This window comes from Notolabrus celidotus, chromosome 8 (genome assembly GCF_009762535.1).
Source record: "Notolabrus celidotus isolate fNotCel1 chromosome 8, fNotCel1.pri, whole genome shotgun sequence".
NCBI lineage: Eukaryota > Metazoa > Chordata > Actinopteri > Labriformes > Labridae > Notolabrus > Notolabrus celidotus.
In genome coordinates this window covers 16,983,033-17,000,484 of record NC_048279.1, presented here as the reverse complement: position 1 = coordinate 17,000,484, position 17,452 = coordinate 16,983,033, and the positions used below count along the sequence as shown (strand labels likewise).

The following is a 17,452-nucleotide window of genomic DNA, read 5'->3' as shown; positions in this document are numbered from 1 at the left end:
TGGGGTAAATCAGAGCTACACTTTATAGAGATAACCGTGGTGAACCTGTAGCTCAGGGGTCGTTGTACAGGAGGTTTTTTTCTCAGAGGCCTGCCGGGAAGTGAGCATGTAATTCATTAGAATAAAATGTCCATGAACCAGTGTGGTAAGTTTTGAACCTGTAATCCTTAGATCTTTCTTGAATCAGGTAGGCTACCTAGTGGAGGGATCCATACTCCAGTTTCTATTCCTTAATTAGTGTAACCTGTCAATGATGGAATCACCCAAGAATGTGCATAATCAGCACTTCCCTTTCTGTTTGTCATTCCTTGGCCACTATACTCACCCATCCGTGGGAGTGTAACAATTAATGATAGCTTAGCAACGGTTCAAGAACTGTAATAAAATGTGAACTATCTACATGCATGTGTATGGAAACTTTTAGCAGGGTTAATAGAACACAGTGACACCTCTATACAAACCCCTGGGAGATTTTTTTTACTGAATTGATTTAAAGTTGTCAAAACCAAAACGTTTTTTAATGATCAAAAAATCAAATGATTGGAGAGTGAAGACTGAAGAGAGACGACAAAGAAGTTGAATTAAAGTTACTAGTTTAGCCTATACAGTTTACATTTACATTTATCATCCTCCCATCATCAAACTGCCTGCCTCTGATTCTTAATTCATAACCCAAGTTTGGTGAAAACGCTTCAAGTTGATGTGAAGAAGTCAAAACCAAATCTTATTCAAATGAATGATCAAACAATCGAAGGATTGGCGAGTGAAACTAAGTGTTGTAGTCACACTACATATTTCAAACCTGGCTGACAGATGGGGAGAACAAAGTCTTCAGTGACGTTTACAGGTGGCTAATTGAGTTAATATGGGTTTGGATGAAGTGGTGAATACCTAAGCGGCATCAGGACACTGCTGACAGGGCGAGGGAGCTGTCAGAGAAGGAGGAGGGCCGCTGCTGCCTCTCCAGGAAACACCATTTAAATGAAAAGTGGGAGTGTGCAGTCACTCTGGATTTTACACAGCGGAGGCAGAAGCATCACTGAAACCGGGAAACTTCGAGTCATTTTCTCATAGGACAGTATCCAGAAGCAAGGAGAACGATTGAACCATGTGTGGTGAGTTTTACTTATACTCTGTTTGTTTGTTTTCCTTTTCTTAAACTTGTTGGATTTGCGCGATTTACGCACAGGCTCCCGCAGTGCCCGGTGCTTTTTCGACGATGTCAAGCATCAAACTTAACCCCTACAGATCGTTAAGTTCTGTTGTCATGTCATTAGTTTTACATTAGTGTCTCTGGTCTCAATGAGGTTCCAGTGCTGACGGCTCCAACTGGATGAGCTTGACTTTTTTTCTGATCTGATGGATGCCCGGGCAGCTTCAAACCCAACTGCTACGTGTCAGTGTTTTCACTCTCAGCTTTCAACAACAGGACAAGCAAGACATACCGGTTACTGTCAAAAAGTGGAAATGCGGTCATTTTTGTTTTGCGCCCAGGGAATAACTCAAACCCACCCCCCATAGCTGTCTACAGCTGAACCATTAGGGGCAAATCCTCCCCTTTAACAACCCCATAGGTCCGACATGTCCTACAGGGACGTTTACAGCCCAGAGTAAATCTTTAACAGTGCTTCGGCCTCTCCTCATGACTGCGAGGAAGAGGCCAAGGCTGCGGGTGTGTACAGCAGCCTGCCTGTATACCTGGCTGCCCCAACACTACGCGCAATGTGCGTCCGTCAATGGCCCAGCTGTGTGCCTGCGGGAGAGGGCTGCCCAGAACATTCCTACACACACACACACACACACACACACACACACACACACACACACACTTTGCCCAGCAGACTCATTCTATATAGTGTTAGCCTAAATGACTGAATGTCATGAAATGCATCCAACTAAGATTTAGTCCTTACCAAGTGCTTAAGTGTCAGGTCAAACTTACGGTGGATAAAAAATAATAAAGCTGAATGCCAAGAGTTGCTCTTTTGATCATTCAGAGTTGATTTGATGATCCATTTGAATGTTATTTGCAATTGTTCCAACATCCTCAACCTCTGTGCCAAAGTGATCCTCAAACAAATGATGTTGTAAGTCAAAAGATGACAGCTGTGCTCTTTGCAGTTCTGTAAATTCTGCATAAGAAGCTAAGCTTCTCCTTTTTCTCTCTTTCATTCTTGCTCTAAAAGGGATCTTTGCCTACCTAAATTACCGCGTGCCTCGCACCAGAAAGGAGATATTTGAGACGCTGGTGAAGGGACTACAGAGACTGGAGTACAGAGGGTACGATTCAGCAGGTAAGACACTCAGCTTTACTGCCCCCAACCCCCTCCCAGCCCCCAAACACACGCACAGACACACACCCACGCACACACACACACACACACACACACACACACACACACACACACACACACACACACACACACACACACACACACACACACCACACACACACAACACACTTACAAAAGCTTATGGTACCTCTATGCAGCACCTCTGTGTCAAGTCTGTCAAAAATATGATGTAGGTAACATTTGACACAGTCTAATTTGAACATTTGTAAAATTTGGTTGAATCCCTGTAACGACTCTAAAGGCACAAATAAAAAAGTAAGTGTTTGTGCATACAGAAGTCTGTTACCGGACACCAGCAAACCCTACACATGTACGCCTTAACCTTTATTTTAAGACAATCATTTTTTACCTTGAATGGAACAAAGTTTAACAGGTAGGCCCAATAACACTTGTAATTGTTCAGCAGAGTTAGTCGGTTGTGTCATAAAACCAGAGGTATTACCCACAAATCATAATGCTGCGACAAATAAAAACACAATAGCTGTGACTGCACCTTAAGGAGGTGACGTCGCACTCATAACCTGCTGCCACCAGGACATTTAATAATGTTTATACACGCCCTGAACTACACACACACACACTGTTTGTTCATCCTAAGTAAGCAAGATGAACCCATACAACTAAGAGGCACTTCCATGGGTCTTAAGCACACACACACTCGCACTCACACACACAAATGCAATTACAATTGTAACCCCTTTATCACCAATGATTACTTGGCTATTAGTATTTTTAACAAAATTGAATTTCAAATTTAATCACCAACATATGCAGGACTTTTATTTGGTATTTGTGTTTTATTTCCTTCCCGTCTTCTTGCAGGTATTGCAGTTGATGGCCCCAGAAAGACAGCCACTGACACCAGTGCAAACAGCATCTGCTTAATAAAGAAGAAGGGGAAGGTGAAGGCTTTGGATGAGGAGCTGTACAGTAAGTTTGAATAGATGTGACACATCACATTCATGCAATGTTTTTAATATAGAGAATTTTATGTTTATAGTTCAGTATTCAATATTGATATGTTTTTTTTTGTATATGGATACCACCCAATATGTCTGTTTAGTTAGGGTTATTTCAAAACCATAAAGCTCCTTTTCCCTTTAAATACATTTTGTGCGAATTCTTGGATCATATAAAGCCATTTTTTTAGAAGTCCCCAAAGTGTCTGTTAACGAGTGGATATCTTGTTCTTGTTTTGCTCAGAGAAAGACTCACTGAACCTGGAAGAGGAGCTGGAGACACACTTTGGCCTCGCTCACACTCGCTGGGCCACACACGGAGAGCCGAGTGCAGTTAACAGTCATCCTCATCGATCGGACAAGGACAATGGTAATATGATTTTTTTTTGCAAGTATGTTGCACAACATAAATGCACTTAACACCCATCTTGGCAACTGTCAGTGCATGCAATCCAGCTTTTGGAACATCAGCATAAATCTCTGGTTGAAAGGAATCAATAACAAAAAAAAAAAAAAAAGCTATCAGCTTTTTGCTTTTTTTTACCTCCTGTGACCCTGTGACTGAAACGTTCTGTATTAGTTCATTGTAATCTTTTAATGACAGCCTTTATATCTTTGCTGTGCATTAAATACATGGTTGCCATGCTATGTACCTTTATTGAATACACCCTCGAACAGCCTCCACTCTCGTCAAATAAATACCAATCCCTTTCATTAGTGTACCACACCTCATAGGTGTGTCTATAATGTCACTTGGCTTTAGATCATGGTATGTTATGTATGCTCTTAAAGGTCCAAAGTGTGAAGAAAAGTTGTGTTACCAAGCAACTTATATCTGTACTATATTACCATTTTATTAGTATATTAGTAATATTCAGTGTAGACCTTTTGTGACTTTGTTATCATGTATGATAAGATATCAACGATGTGTTGTGTCTTTGACCACTTTTATCATCCTACTCAGAGTGCTAATACATAGCCATACCACAGCTTTGTCTGCATGCATTTACTTCTATTCTTAACTTAACCTAACATAGACACATTCTTGGAATGACAACAACCTGCTGCACTACACACACTTCACTGGTTTGGTAACATACTTAATCATCTTTAGGATCCATTCCTGTGGCTGTTACATTTTCACCGTGGTTGAATCTTATACAAACATAAAGGCTCAGTAACATGTGAATTTATATAAGTAACACCATGAGAAATCAAGACAGTGGTGTATTTCAACTTCATAAAGACAGATTTTTAACCTTTGACCCCTTTGTGTAATCTGTTCACTCTCGCTGCCTCTCCCCAGACTTTGTCGTCATCCACAACGGCATCATCACCAACTACAAAGAGCTGAAGGAGTACCTCGTAAGTCCTCTTATCACCAGGAATTTCTTTTGTACAAAAAACTGAGTTAAAATCTTGTTCAGTGCCATTCTTAGACCCGCCCCGCAGGTAGAGCTCGTATCAACATTACATTATGAACATCCTGTTCAGCAACAGGCACGTCCTGCTCTTATTTTTTCTTGGAGAAAACCTAACAATCCTCAAATTACTCCCGGACTGCTATGTGTGTCATCTTGCTCTGTTTACAGGTTAGAAAAATGTTAGTACTCGAGGTGTCATTTTTCATGCATATTAAGCTGGGTTTGCTGTATGAGTCAGTCTGTCTAGTGCAAACAAAGGACCTACAACTCAACAGCATCATGCTAATGTAAACATAAGAACATACAAACACTTTGAAACAGATCAAATTAAATCTATTTATGAGTTTTATTTTTAAAACCATTCCAGCTCTTGTCGATAGAATAAGTATCTTTTTTTTTTCCAGTATTTCTGATCAGGATGTGGGGGTGGCAATAGTACACACATTCTTGACTCAAGGCAGAGTACAGCTGGCTGTGTAATAAGAGACTGATACTGTTATATTTCTGAACTGAAGTAGAGAAAAGATACCTTAAATTCTTGCACTGTAGTTCTTGTTTGGTGACAAAGATAATGAAATTCATTATCGATTGTATGAAAATCTGTTCTAACCCCAAAGCCAGCATCATTCATGGAGAAGATGTCCAAACTGTAGATACAAATAAATAGCTTGAGTGTTTGACTCACAACTGAAGTTTGGTGAAAACATAGTCAATTGTTGTCAACTGTGGACAACAGAGAATTCATCTGATGCAGAAGCTGAACTCCTTTATTGTCTCGGAGAACATTTGATGTAGCTTAAGCTTTTATCATTCTTTTATTGAGTCTTTTAACAGTTACTTTCATTTGCTGGTTTAATGGGTTGCCTGCGAACAGGGCAAGAACAGTCTTGTTAACCTTGTGAAAGTCTGCTCTAAGTTGTCCAGAAATCCAAAGGAATAATGAATCATTCGGACCATGTTCTCTCATCACAGTTCTCTTTAATGCTGTCAGGCTGGGGCTAACTTGCCTTTTTTTGGAGTTGTGTTGGGGTCATTTTTATAACATAGCTCCCGAACAACAGTTCTGTTGTCATTGACATGTTGGAATGTGGTCTTCTTTTTGGTTTTCATTGTGTTATGTTTTATGAGTTGGCTGCAAAAGTGAATTGCCTTTCTGGGATAATTTAAGTAATTTGAATCTTGAATCTTAAATTGTTTAAGTAGGGGAACTTTTTGTAAAAAATAGCACAACCTTAACTTTACTGACTATACAGGAAGACATCTGTTTAAAACAGTGTTCCAATATTCCATCTCCATGTGACTGAAATGTGTAATAATAATAAACTGACTTTAGTTATTAAAATACTAAACAACTCACCCATTCAGTCCGGGGCGTTTCTGTTTAGTTATGAAGGAAGTCGTTTTGATGGAGCGATTATATGGTCAAAGATCAAAGTATGACTCTGAATGCTTACCAGTGGCGGTTCTGGGGAGGGGCCAACAGGGGCCTGTGCCCCTGTAAAACTGAACCTGGCCCCCCCTGTGGCCCCCCCTCCACACCAAACAAATATTATACAATAAAAAAAGCTTTGAGCACTAAGAGACTCATGTTGAGTGTAAACTGCCAAACAGCTGCTGTCAGTCTGCATTTTGATCTAGGACACAGTAGTAAATATGTCCTATAGTATAGTATATAGAGATGCACTGATGTTCTGCCAGTTTGTTCTCAGCCGGTCTTCGCCCTTCTCAGTCTCTTTTGTCAGGGTTGAATGTGTCCCTCTGACAACACCCTTGGCCCCAGCTTGGCCCCCCAGTAAAATTGGTCTAGAACCTCCACTGATGCTTACTCAAAGTCATTTTTGTTTTCTGATGATCTGTAACATGCAGAGTTATATATTTAAACATAAAGATGAAAAGTTTTTGGTTTTTTACATGAAATGTTGACATTGGTGTTCATAAATCCTTTTGGACGTCACCAAACTTGATAACTTGGCTTCACGGGTAGAATGAAAAATGGACAGATGACCATGCAGGATGACTGACAACACTTCCTCATCATAAATGTGTCTTTTGTCTTCCTCAGATCATCAAAGGATATGAGTTTGAGTCGGAAACAGACACAGAAGTGATCCCTAAACTGATCAAATATGTTTACGACAACCGAGAGAGTGACAACGTTGCCTTCCCCAAGCTGGTGGAGAGAGTAATTGAGCAGCTGGTGAGTCCACTGAGTACACTGATTTTACCATCATAACCCTTTCCACTTTACAGCTGCACAAGTTAACATGCTAATCTTTAATTTGTAGAGCAGTGTGTAGCGTTTAGGGTGTTGCTTGTATTTTTCTCCTATGTTAGCCAGACACAGCACATGTGCTCCAGATTAAGGGATGGAAATTTTTATTACCAGCTTTCTGGTTGTTATGAAGGGTGGCATCGTGCAGCGTAGTGTCATAAAATGTGTCATTGACCGGTCACCCACCCACACACACACACATTAACACATTTGTTCATTCTGCAATGTGTAAAAACTGCTTGGATTTCCTGTCCGCTATAACTCTGTACAACATCACAAAAACATTCTCCATGGCAACCATCCTAGCAGCATCACAACTGACATCATCACTGGTAGAAACAGTTGTTTAGGGTCTGATTGAGCAAGCGTCTCGGGTCCGTTGTTTGACATCATAGTCTTGCACATTTCATTGGAGTGGCTCTTCACTGCTCACAGGAACAGATGAGGCCAAAGCAGCCATTTTGGATTTGAAGTAATGGGAACCAGATAGCTAGACCCACAAACAGCCTCACCACCATGATACCCCCCTCCAAGTCTCCCTTCTCTGTGCTTATTCTCCTGCTTTCAACACCACACACACACACAAAAGCACACCAACACACATTGAGCCACAGCCAGTTCTACGTCTAAACACCACAGGCAGCATTACAGTCATTGCTTTCGAAACACAGCTGATGTTGTACATTGGAGGTCTTATTTCTCTTAACCCCCTCCCCTCCACCAAACCACCATCTCCATCTACTGCACTACTTCCCAACACTCGTCCACACCCCAACTATGAAACTCCACCAGGACAAAATTAAACTTTTTTCTGTGTTTTTTTTCCGAAGGTGACTCACTTTCCAGGAATACACATCTATCTTTGCCTCAACATTCAAACTTCACTCTCAGGACTGTTTCTCTTCTCTTCTAAGGTCTCTTCTGACAGTGGCGTGTTTCAGTCTTTCGTCAAGTTAACGTAAACTCAGCGTTTCCTCTGCTTCTTTTTTGTCTCAGGAGGGGGCCTTCGCTCTGGTGTTTAAAAGCCGTCATTTCCCTGGAGAGGCTGTGGCCACCAGGTTAGTATACACACACACACACACACACACACACGCGCGCACACACACACACACACACACACACACACACACACACACACACACACACACACACACACACACACACACACACACACACACACACACACACACACACACACACACACACACACACACAATCTGACATTTCACTCCACATCTCAGTCCAGTATATGAGCAGTGAGCCAGACACATTGGAGATGAGTCATCCCTGTTGTCACTACTATGAAGCAATCACAAATGTATTCAGGGGAGACTCCTTAGATTTAGTCATTGTAGCTTATCTTAGCTTACATCCAATTCTTGAGACATGTTCTGACTTTGCTTTGCTCATACAAACGGGAAATTGTGCTGCATGTAAGGCTCGTCTGTCTACATGTGTAAGTCCTTTCTGTATCTTGAGAGCTGTGCAGAGAGGGGAGCAGAGCAGAGGTTGAGTCCAGGTTCCTCCTCTCCCTCCCGGTGCCTCTGGCCTCTGAGCCGCTGGCCGTACGCCGGCTTCTCTGTGATTCATTAACAGAGAGACTAGTGAGTTTCCTGTTTCATCTCCTTGAAACGCTGCTGCCAGAAACACCCCTGGTTAATCACTTCTCATCACTTGACTTTTACTTTGTACCTTTCCTGCTTCAGTGAGCCTGGGGTTGGAAGAAGGACAGTGAGGGCAGTGAAATGAAGGGAGATAAGTGGGCCGTTACTTATGGTTTATGCAAACAGGTGACCAGTGTTGACTTCTGATAACACTGATGCTAAAGTCAGGAGACTTTTGCATCTCATTTGTCTGTTGTGAGCGGTAGTGTCTGAATAAAACTGACACAAAGTCAGAATATTGCACAGCTTTTGCTTTGTAGTTGTGTGGTTAATGTTGAACAGTCAGCATTGTCTCTGTAGAAGGAGGAATGCTTGTAATTATCCACTGATGCTAGCCACCACCCACCCTTTTGTCATCTTGAATCAACCACCCTTCAGGACTTTTACTCTCCTCTTAGCTTCTCTTTCTCTAACCCTCTCTCACTCTATTGTTCCTTCATTCTCCTTTTTCTCCACCACCCTGTCTTTCACCTACTTCCTTACTCCTTACTTGTCTTACATCCCTTAGCTGTGTCTCCTTTCTCCCTCCCACAGGGTAAATATTGTATTGGATAGCCACCACATGTTTCTGTTTGCAAGCCTTCTTTTTTTCAAGCTCCACACCCCTTAAAACAACCAGGGTTCTTGCGTCATCGTAGCAGAGCTCCAGAGAAATTCAAAGCAGAGAGAGAAAGGGGGATTCAGAACGAGAAAGAATTAAGGAGAGGTCTTTTTGACTTAATTTCTCAATAGTTAGTGTTATAATAACACTGTGAGGAGGTTTTGTTTGCGCTGTGGTCTTAAAATGATTGTGTAAAGGTTTACTCTATTTTATGGTTTGTCTCCCTCACCTGTCAAATATACTCCTGGGTGCATAGGTACTGCCTCTACAGCCAGTAAGAGAAGCACACACTGTGTTTTTTAGCCAATTAGGAAGCAGTGACTGTCCTTGCTTTTTTTTGCAAATCCTGATGGGATCAATCATCTTTAAACGTTTAGAGGAGATTTGGGTAAATTGGGAGGATGTCTGAGCTCCTGTCTGCTTACTTAACCTCTGGATTGTGTAAAAACTGATACAACATGAAAAAACAAGCAAAGATTACCTTTGATTTGTTACAGGTAAAAAGATCATCATTGAAGGGAAAAGAGATGAAGTGTTTCAGCCACAGAACTTGTGTTTTGTTTTAAATAATACAGGAAGATAGGATGGCAGGCTTGTTCAACATTTTCTTTACAAAGCACCATGTGAGCATGTGTGTGTGTCTCACCTTGTTGTGTGTCTACAAAGCCTAATCCTCTCTTCACCCACTCTGTCTCCTGCTTTCCCCTCTTTTCCTCTCTGTCTGCTTCATTCTTTCTCTGCAGGAGAGGAAGTCCGCTGCTCATTGGTGTGCGAAGCGAGCATGAGCTGCTGACCGAAAACATCCCTGTCCAGTACAACAGTGGTGAGCTCTGTTCCTCTCTCTGTCTGCCATTATCCATTTACACTGCAGCCAAAATCTCTGCTTGCATGCACGCTCATGCACAGATACACTGCAGATACACTAAGCTTGACAAAATGAATGAAATTGAGTGTGTGTATTATACTTGCATCTTAAACTTGAAGATTTTAACAGTGTGTAGTGCAATTTAATTTCTGCTGATAATCACATGACAGTGTATTTGTCTCTGAGGTAAAGAGGTATCAAAATAAATGAAGGCTGTATTGGTCTCTCAGCTTCTTAGACCCGGACTAATACCCTGATAAGACTAATACAATCCTGCACTGATTTCAAACATTATCATTACCATATATTGCTTTGGGTAAAATATTCTCAGTTAAAAGGAAGATGAGTTTTGACTTTGTGTTATTGTGTTCTATACTTATTCCACCACATGTAAACACATCTTAAGAGAACCAAACAAACAAAGTCCCTGACGGATGTTACTTCAGTCTGTCTCTCAGACTTTCTGGCTTTCCCAGCCTGTTGATGTCTCTCAGACAGAACCCATTCTTCTCACCTCAAGTTGAAAATCTTGAAAATGGGTCATACATATTTACTTTAGATTTAAAAAAGACTAAAATAAATTCTGAAACAGCTTGGCACTGTAGTTTAGAGCAAACACAAACAGGAGTAAATATTTGTTTGGGTCTATTTTGTGCCTCTGATATGGTGTGCTAGAAAAGTATTTACAGCAGCAGGGTGGTGTGTGTGGGACTCACTCAAAATAAACTATACAGTGCTTGTGTTGATTATAATGAAGAAGGCTGCTCGTTGCACTTATTGATGTTTATTTTGAAAAAAGCTGAGCTTATGGAGGCATAGAGAAGTAATACTTTAGCGATACAGGGGTTTTTTTAGATGAAAAAAAAATCATTGATGGTTTTGGTCTTCTCACAGTTTTTTGTTTACAGCTCAAGATCTTGTTTTCACAATATCCCTTCATGGATCATTACTAAATGGGCTGAAAGTTAAACTGTTTCTGATTTGGAAGGTCGTGGTGAATAAAGCCACATTTAGTCTTCAAAAATATGGACTTTATTTTATACTCTTTTCTTGGCTTAAAGTGTAATATTGCTTCAACTATGGTTTTCTCTGATTTTCTGTAACTAATTCACACCGATTCAGTTGTAGCTCCTGGCTAACTTTGAGGTAATTCAAGATGTTTTGTGGGTCTGTTATTTGTTATGCAATATTTCTGTGTAAAATTGTTCTTGGAAAGCCACATTTCTTGCCAACAGTTTCTGTGTGTGGCTGCAGAGGGAGGCAGTCCTTTGGAAATGTTCTCTAGGAAAGGATGTTGTTTGTCAAATCTTGAGTTTTCAGACATAGAGACAGGGAGAGTTTCTGTTGAAATCCCTTAGATACTTTTGGCATCTGTCAGTATGATCATTTAATGTTAAAAACAACTTAAGTGCTTTGTTGTTGCTTCCTTGTCTGGACTGCACACAGGACTGCGTCTTCTCTGCCTTATCTGTTTACTTTAAATTTATGACTCTCAGAAGAGCTCTCAGTGAAAAAAGTCCAAGGTCCAAAGCAGAGCTGGGTGGTTTGGGCCCAGGAGGGAACTAAGCAGGGTGTGTCATTTTAGAGTTTGAAAATCAATATTTCAACGTTCTTTGACCCTTAAAGTACTTTCTTTTCTCTGTGTACACTAGGAATAATTACAAAATGGCATCTCACAAGAAATTCTCAATGCCGAATCTTATACTGACATGCTTTGTAATGTTATGACAATCATCAAATTATACAACATTACTATACTACTTTATTCATCAATGAACTGACTATATATCTGGAAATGTAGAGGAAAGATTCAAGTGATGAGCACATCTTGATTGTTTTAGTCACTCAAAGTCACTGTGCAACCTGTAACCCTTGCCCTCTGACCCTTGCAGTCCACGAGAAGAACACCCATAATCGCTCTGACTGCTCCAACTCCATCAACTCTGTGGGAGATGGCAGCCCTGTGGAGTATTACTTTGCCTCTGACGCCAGGTGAGATACCAAACGTCTGTGTGTTTTGTAAAAAAATCCTTCATCCCTTTGTGTTCTTTTATTGACATCACTTTTTCTCTGGAAAACCTCATCCATAAAAAAAAAAAAGGTTACAAGAAAACGTGTTCACGCATGTAGCATATCTTTTCTCTTCCCACAGTGCCATCATTGAACACACCAAAAAGGTGCTCTACATGGAGGATGATGACGTTGCCGTGGTGACTAGCGGGAAACTGTCCATCCACAGGTTAAACAGACAGGCTGGTGAGGATCCAGTGAGGGCGATCCAGACGCTAAAGATGGAGCTGCAGCAGATCATGAAAGGTCAGATCATGTTTTCTGGTGCACATAGGGACAAAACATTGACGTATTTGAGCTAAAATGCTATAAATATTAGCAATATAATAATAGCAATACTGTGTAGATGTAGTGCTACCACTCATTGTATTTCATAGTCTTGAGTGCCCTCTGCTGGCTGAAAACAATATTTCTTTGTAGTTTTAAGCCTGTTTTAACACCCAACCTACATCTTGTACCTGTTTTCACTACAGTTTAAACACTCAGAATGTACGTGATGTCATGAGCAGACTGACCAGTCGATCTAATATAAACATGTGTTTCCCCCCCGTGCAGGCAATTTTGATGCCTTCATGCAGAAGAGATCTTCGAGCAGCCAGAGTCAGTAGTCAACACTATGAGAGGCCGGATTTGCTTTGACTCCAACACAGGTGAATAGTAATCTTGTGTTCTGCTTTGCCTTAGCAGTTAGGTAAATGTAGACCACAATAGGAACAGGATCTAACTCAAGATACAGGATCTGTAGAGTGTTTGTATGAGCTCAATGATATTTGTCTGGCATTCAAGCGGCATTTTGAACCGCCATGAACAATCATGTGTTACTACAGTAATGTAACTGTTCTCCATTTTCCTCAGTGATTCTCGGTGGGCTGAAGGACCACCTGAAAGAAATCAAGCGTTGCAGACGTCTCATTATGATTGGCTGTGGCACAAGTTTCCACGCTGCAGTGGCTGTAAGTTCAGCTATCAGGAATGATAATGCTACAGTTACATTTTGTATAGAGAGTTACAATGATGATGGTAAACTTGCCACTTTTAATCCTTATTGCAGACCAGACAGATCCTGGAGGAGCTGACTGAGGTGCCTGTCATGGTGGAGCTGGCGAGTGACTTCCTTGACCGTAACACTCCCGTTTTCAGAGATGATGTTGCTTCTTCATCAGCCAGTCAGGTGAAAACACAAAAACCATGTTTTAACAGCTAGTCTCAGATTATGACTTGTCCTCTGAGGTAAATGATTTAGCTCAGCTGGATTATAATTCCTTAAAAAACAGTTTCATTCTAACATTGAAACTAGCGTAAGAGAGAAACTTGCCTCACACTCAAAGACCCTCTGTGAAACTAGCTGACAATCTCATTCATATTGTGATATTGTTGTTCTGTCATTCTGCATTGTAAGCATGTCTCATTGTTTCCTTTGCCTCCTCAGGAGAGACAGCAGACACCTTGATGGCATTACGCTACTGTAAGAAACACGGTGCTCTGACAGTCGGGATAACAAACACGGTGGGCAGCTCCATTTGTAGAGAAACAGACTGTGGAGTCCACATCAATGCTGGGCCTGAGATAGGAGTTGCTAGTACCAAGGTAAAGTGTCCCATTGATTGATCACATACTGTCATAAAAACAGACACCATAGGGTTTTTGTTGATGTGCAGGCACACTTTGCATTAATATCTTGATAATAGTAATCAATATAAAGGCTGCATGATAGCACAGAATATTATTGTTGGCTAGATATGCCCTTGTTGCTTCAGTGTTCAGCACAGCTTCAGGATATATGAGTGTCTCTTGTGTTGTGATGAAGGCCTACACCAGTCAGTTTGTGGCCCTCATCATGTTTGCTCTGATGATGAGTGAGGACAGACTCTCCCTGCAGCCAAGACGACTGGAGATCATCAACGCCTCAGGATGCTACCAGGTCAGTCCAAATGTCAAACATAGAGCATTTTTGGCCTCAAATGAGTTCACTGAATGTTTAAGTGTTGAAAAGGCAGATGCTGAGTTGTTTGGCAATCATTAACAAATCAAGGTTACAGTGTACTTTTAAATTAAAAGAGCATTCAATACATTTATACTTATTCATTTTCCTCTCTTCTCCTAGAGCTGATAAAGAAGGTGTTGGAGCTGAATGACAAGATCAAGGCCATTGCCAATGAGTTGTATCAGCAAAGGTCTCTCTTGGTAATGGGCCGAGGTTTCAACTATGCCACCTGCCTGGAGGGGGCGCTGGTGAGTAAACTGACATAGAAAACTGCTAGTCACTTCTCCAAGAATGACGTAAAATCATTTAAAAAGTTGGTTAAATGACATAGTTGAAATGTTGTATGTGTAATCTTGTTTTTTTTCCTAAACTGCAGAAAATTAAGGAGATCACTTACATGCACTCTGAAGGCATCTTGGCTGGGGAGCTGAAACATGGGTCCCCTGGCACTTGTTGACAAAGACATGCCAGTAATCATGGTCATCATGAAAGATGCCTGCTACACAAAATGCCAGAATGCTTTGCAGCAAATCACTGCAAGATCGGTAGGTCCTAGAAAAACAAATTGAAGATCAATCAGCAACCAAATGCACACAACATTCAACAGAGTACAATGTTCAAAATGTTACATATACACTGAATGACCAGCTAATGTTCCTCCTCTTGTTCCTCCTCTTGTTTCTCCCTCACCAGGGTCGGCCAATCATCCTCTGTTGCGAGGATGATCTTGATATTACTAAGAACGCCTACCAGACCATCGAGCTGCCGCACATTGTGGACTGTCTGCAGGGCATCCTCAGTGTCATCCCCCTGCAGCTGCTGTCCTTCCACTTGGCAGTCCTGCGAGGATACGACGTAAGTAGTTGACACAAATTTTGACACAAGCTATTTGCTATGATTCTCACCTTATTAAAGGAACAGACAGAGTATAAAGAAATAATATGGCTCATAACTGCAATATGTAATTGCTGCATCCCCCTCAGTTTCATTAAAACCCAATATAACTGATTGGTTTCATGGAACATAAATTCAGTCACTTATTGTGTGATTTTGTTGAATCCGATGTTTATCATACTTATCAATATCAAGATTAAGCTATGCAAATTTTAACAATATTTATTTTATCCATACCTTTACCCGGAATATACATTTTAAACATATTACCTGTGTTTATTTGTTTTGTAAATATATTAATTGCAACAACATGCCTATGAATATTGCATATCACTTGAAACACCATGCATTTTGTCAAGTTCACATACAGTCTTCAGTACACTTATGTTTTAAAAGGAGAGCACAAAATTATATACTTACATATATACACATAACAGTCAGAATCAGCTTTATTTGCCAGGTATGCTTGAACACACAGGAATTTGACATGGTAAACTGTGCTCTCTTTGTACAAGGCATAAAAATAAGGCATACAAATAAAAATAAAAATATAATAATATCAGCTATAAATACAAAAGAACAACAAATAGGCTGACTAATATGTACAGACTAAAATAATATGATAATACGATATGTCATGAATGTCAGAGCAAAGTTTCCAGATTTTAGTTGATTTTGGTTTACATACTACACATTACTCTAGGAGCTCATACATCGCTTGCAGTTTATGAACATACTGTACAGTGGTTGTGGAGAGCAGTTTATTTATGAGAATTGGTAGATAATATATCCACTATAACTTGTCTGAAAAGTTTGGTTTTACGTAAGCCGCTGTATAGCTTGTGTGGTCAACTTTTGCTAACAGGACATGTATTTCCTCAGGTAGGACTAACAGCAGCTCTGTACATAGTATACATAGTTATGGCATGCATAACAGCTTTCCACTAATTACTTCACCTTACACGACATGTCACTTAACACCTATGTAGGAGTTCATCTTTGCCACTGTCAACTTTTTTTATCCACCTTAGCTTATTTATGTGCATTTTTGTGCATTCAGAAAATGGTTTGTTTTGTGTAGTTGACAAAAACCTTGAACATGCAAGGCTGCTCATATCACTTTTCTGTTTATTCAGGTTATATCACATCCTAATATGATGTGATGTTCACAGTATTCAATGCAGGTAATTTGCCTAACCAAACTTCTTTCTGTTTTGTAGGTTGACTTTCCCAGAAACTTGGCGAAGTCTGTGACCGTGGAATAATTCACAAAGCACAACAGAGGAGAAAGGAGGCTCATAGATTTACAATGCAATTGATGTTCAATATCTTGTGTGCATGTGTGAATGCCTGTGTGTGTATGATGGGCTGGTGGGGAGTATGTATGTGTGTGTGTGCAGATATGAAGGTTTGAGAGAGAGTGACTGATGTAGAGGGGGGTGGGGGTGGGGCACGGTTCAATATTTTGAAAAAAATAGAAATGTGAAGTCCTACCAATACACTGCTGAGGAATTGCTTAGTGCCATGGAGACCTTGCGGAACAATCTCTGAAGCAACATCCAAAACATCATGCTGTGCCTTTTGTCTTATCTTCAGCTGAGCCAAAAACACGCAACAGTCAAGGCAGAGAAGCATTGATTTGGTAAATTGAAGTGTTTACAGTTGTGCAATATGGGGACCAAATGTGCATTATTTATGTACACAATCATAAGTGAGTTGATTAATTCTCGTTTCTGTTTTATTGATTTGTTATGTCTTTAGGGCTTGCTAACCCTCTTTTTCATTATGGCAAAAGTAGAAGTTAAACCGTTTTATTCAGAACAGAACTTGTTTTTATTTTATTGCACATTGATGCCACCACTGTGCCTCACTTATCCCTAACTTCATTATTTCAGCAGAATACCAGAAGAATCTCATTCATTTAATTTTAAAACCATACTTGATCATTTTGAAGTGTTTTGTTTTTTATTTTTTTTATTACATTTAATTTAAGATATATTGTTGTGCACAATATATAGCGTGTATTCTGTTTGACAGAATTGCATTTTCCAAAGACAGTTCATGGTCGAACATGAACCTTCTTTTTCAGAATTTCTTTTATTCTTGTTTTGGTTTTTTGTCATGAGGTGAAGAATTCCATAGTCATACATGAAAATTATTTAAAGAGCACTTATGCAGCAATAATTATTTACAGTGACTTTAAAAATACATTTGTTTGTCAGACATTTGTAGGGGTTTATGATAATGATAATCTTTATTTATCTGATTTTTATTTTGTATGGGTTTAAAGGGGATTTGATTTATATCTTGAAACTGTGACTATATTTTATACTGTTTGTTTTATAGATATAAACAGGCACTTTCA

General features: G+C 40.1%; 1 protein-coding gene and 1 long non-coding RNA gene across 2 annotated transcripts in view; one reads left to right on the top strand and one right to left on the bottom strand.

Annotated features, from left to right (window-relative positions):
- Window positions 1–967: 967 nt before the first annotated feature.
- On the top strand, window positions 968–17,439 carry gfpt2 (glutamine-fructose-6-phosphate transaminase 2). Its single transcript, XM_034689417.1, is given in 23 exon segments — window positions 968–1,115; window positions 2,187–2,294; window positions 3,177–3,284; window positions 3,558–3,683; window positions 4,620–4,678; window positions 6,800–6,934; window positions 8,006–8,067; window positions 10,018–10,097; window positions 12,032–12,131; window positions 12,292–12,455; window positions 12,765–12,785; window positions 12,788–12,859; window positions 13,065–13,162; window positions 13,261–13,354; window positions 13,357–13,380; window positions 13,639–13,796; window positions 14,017–14,110; window positions 14,113–14,130; window positions 14,314–14,441; window positions 14,570–14,629; window positions 14,631–14,738; window positions 14,887–15,048; window positions 16,308–17,439. Coding segments are annotated over 23 exon segments (2,031 nt in total). The 5' UTR covers window positions 968–1,108; the 3' UTR covers window positions 16,353–17,439.
- The window catches only part of LOC117816992, a 7,337-nt gene continuing 1,929 nt past the window's right edge, over window positions 12,045–17,452 (bottom strand). Inside the window, exons 2-4 of the long non-coding RNA XR_004632068.1 lie at window positions 14,839–15,033; window positions 14,591–14,745; window positions 12,045–12,436 (exon numbers count right to left, since the gene is read on the bottom strand). This is a non-coding gene — a long non-coding RNA (uncharacterized LOC117816992). The remainder of the gene's footprint in view (window positions 12,437–14,590; window positions 14,746–14,838; window positions 15,034–17,452) is intronic.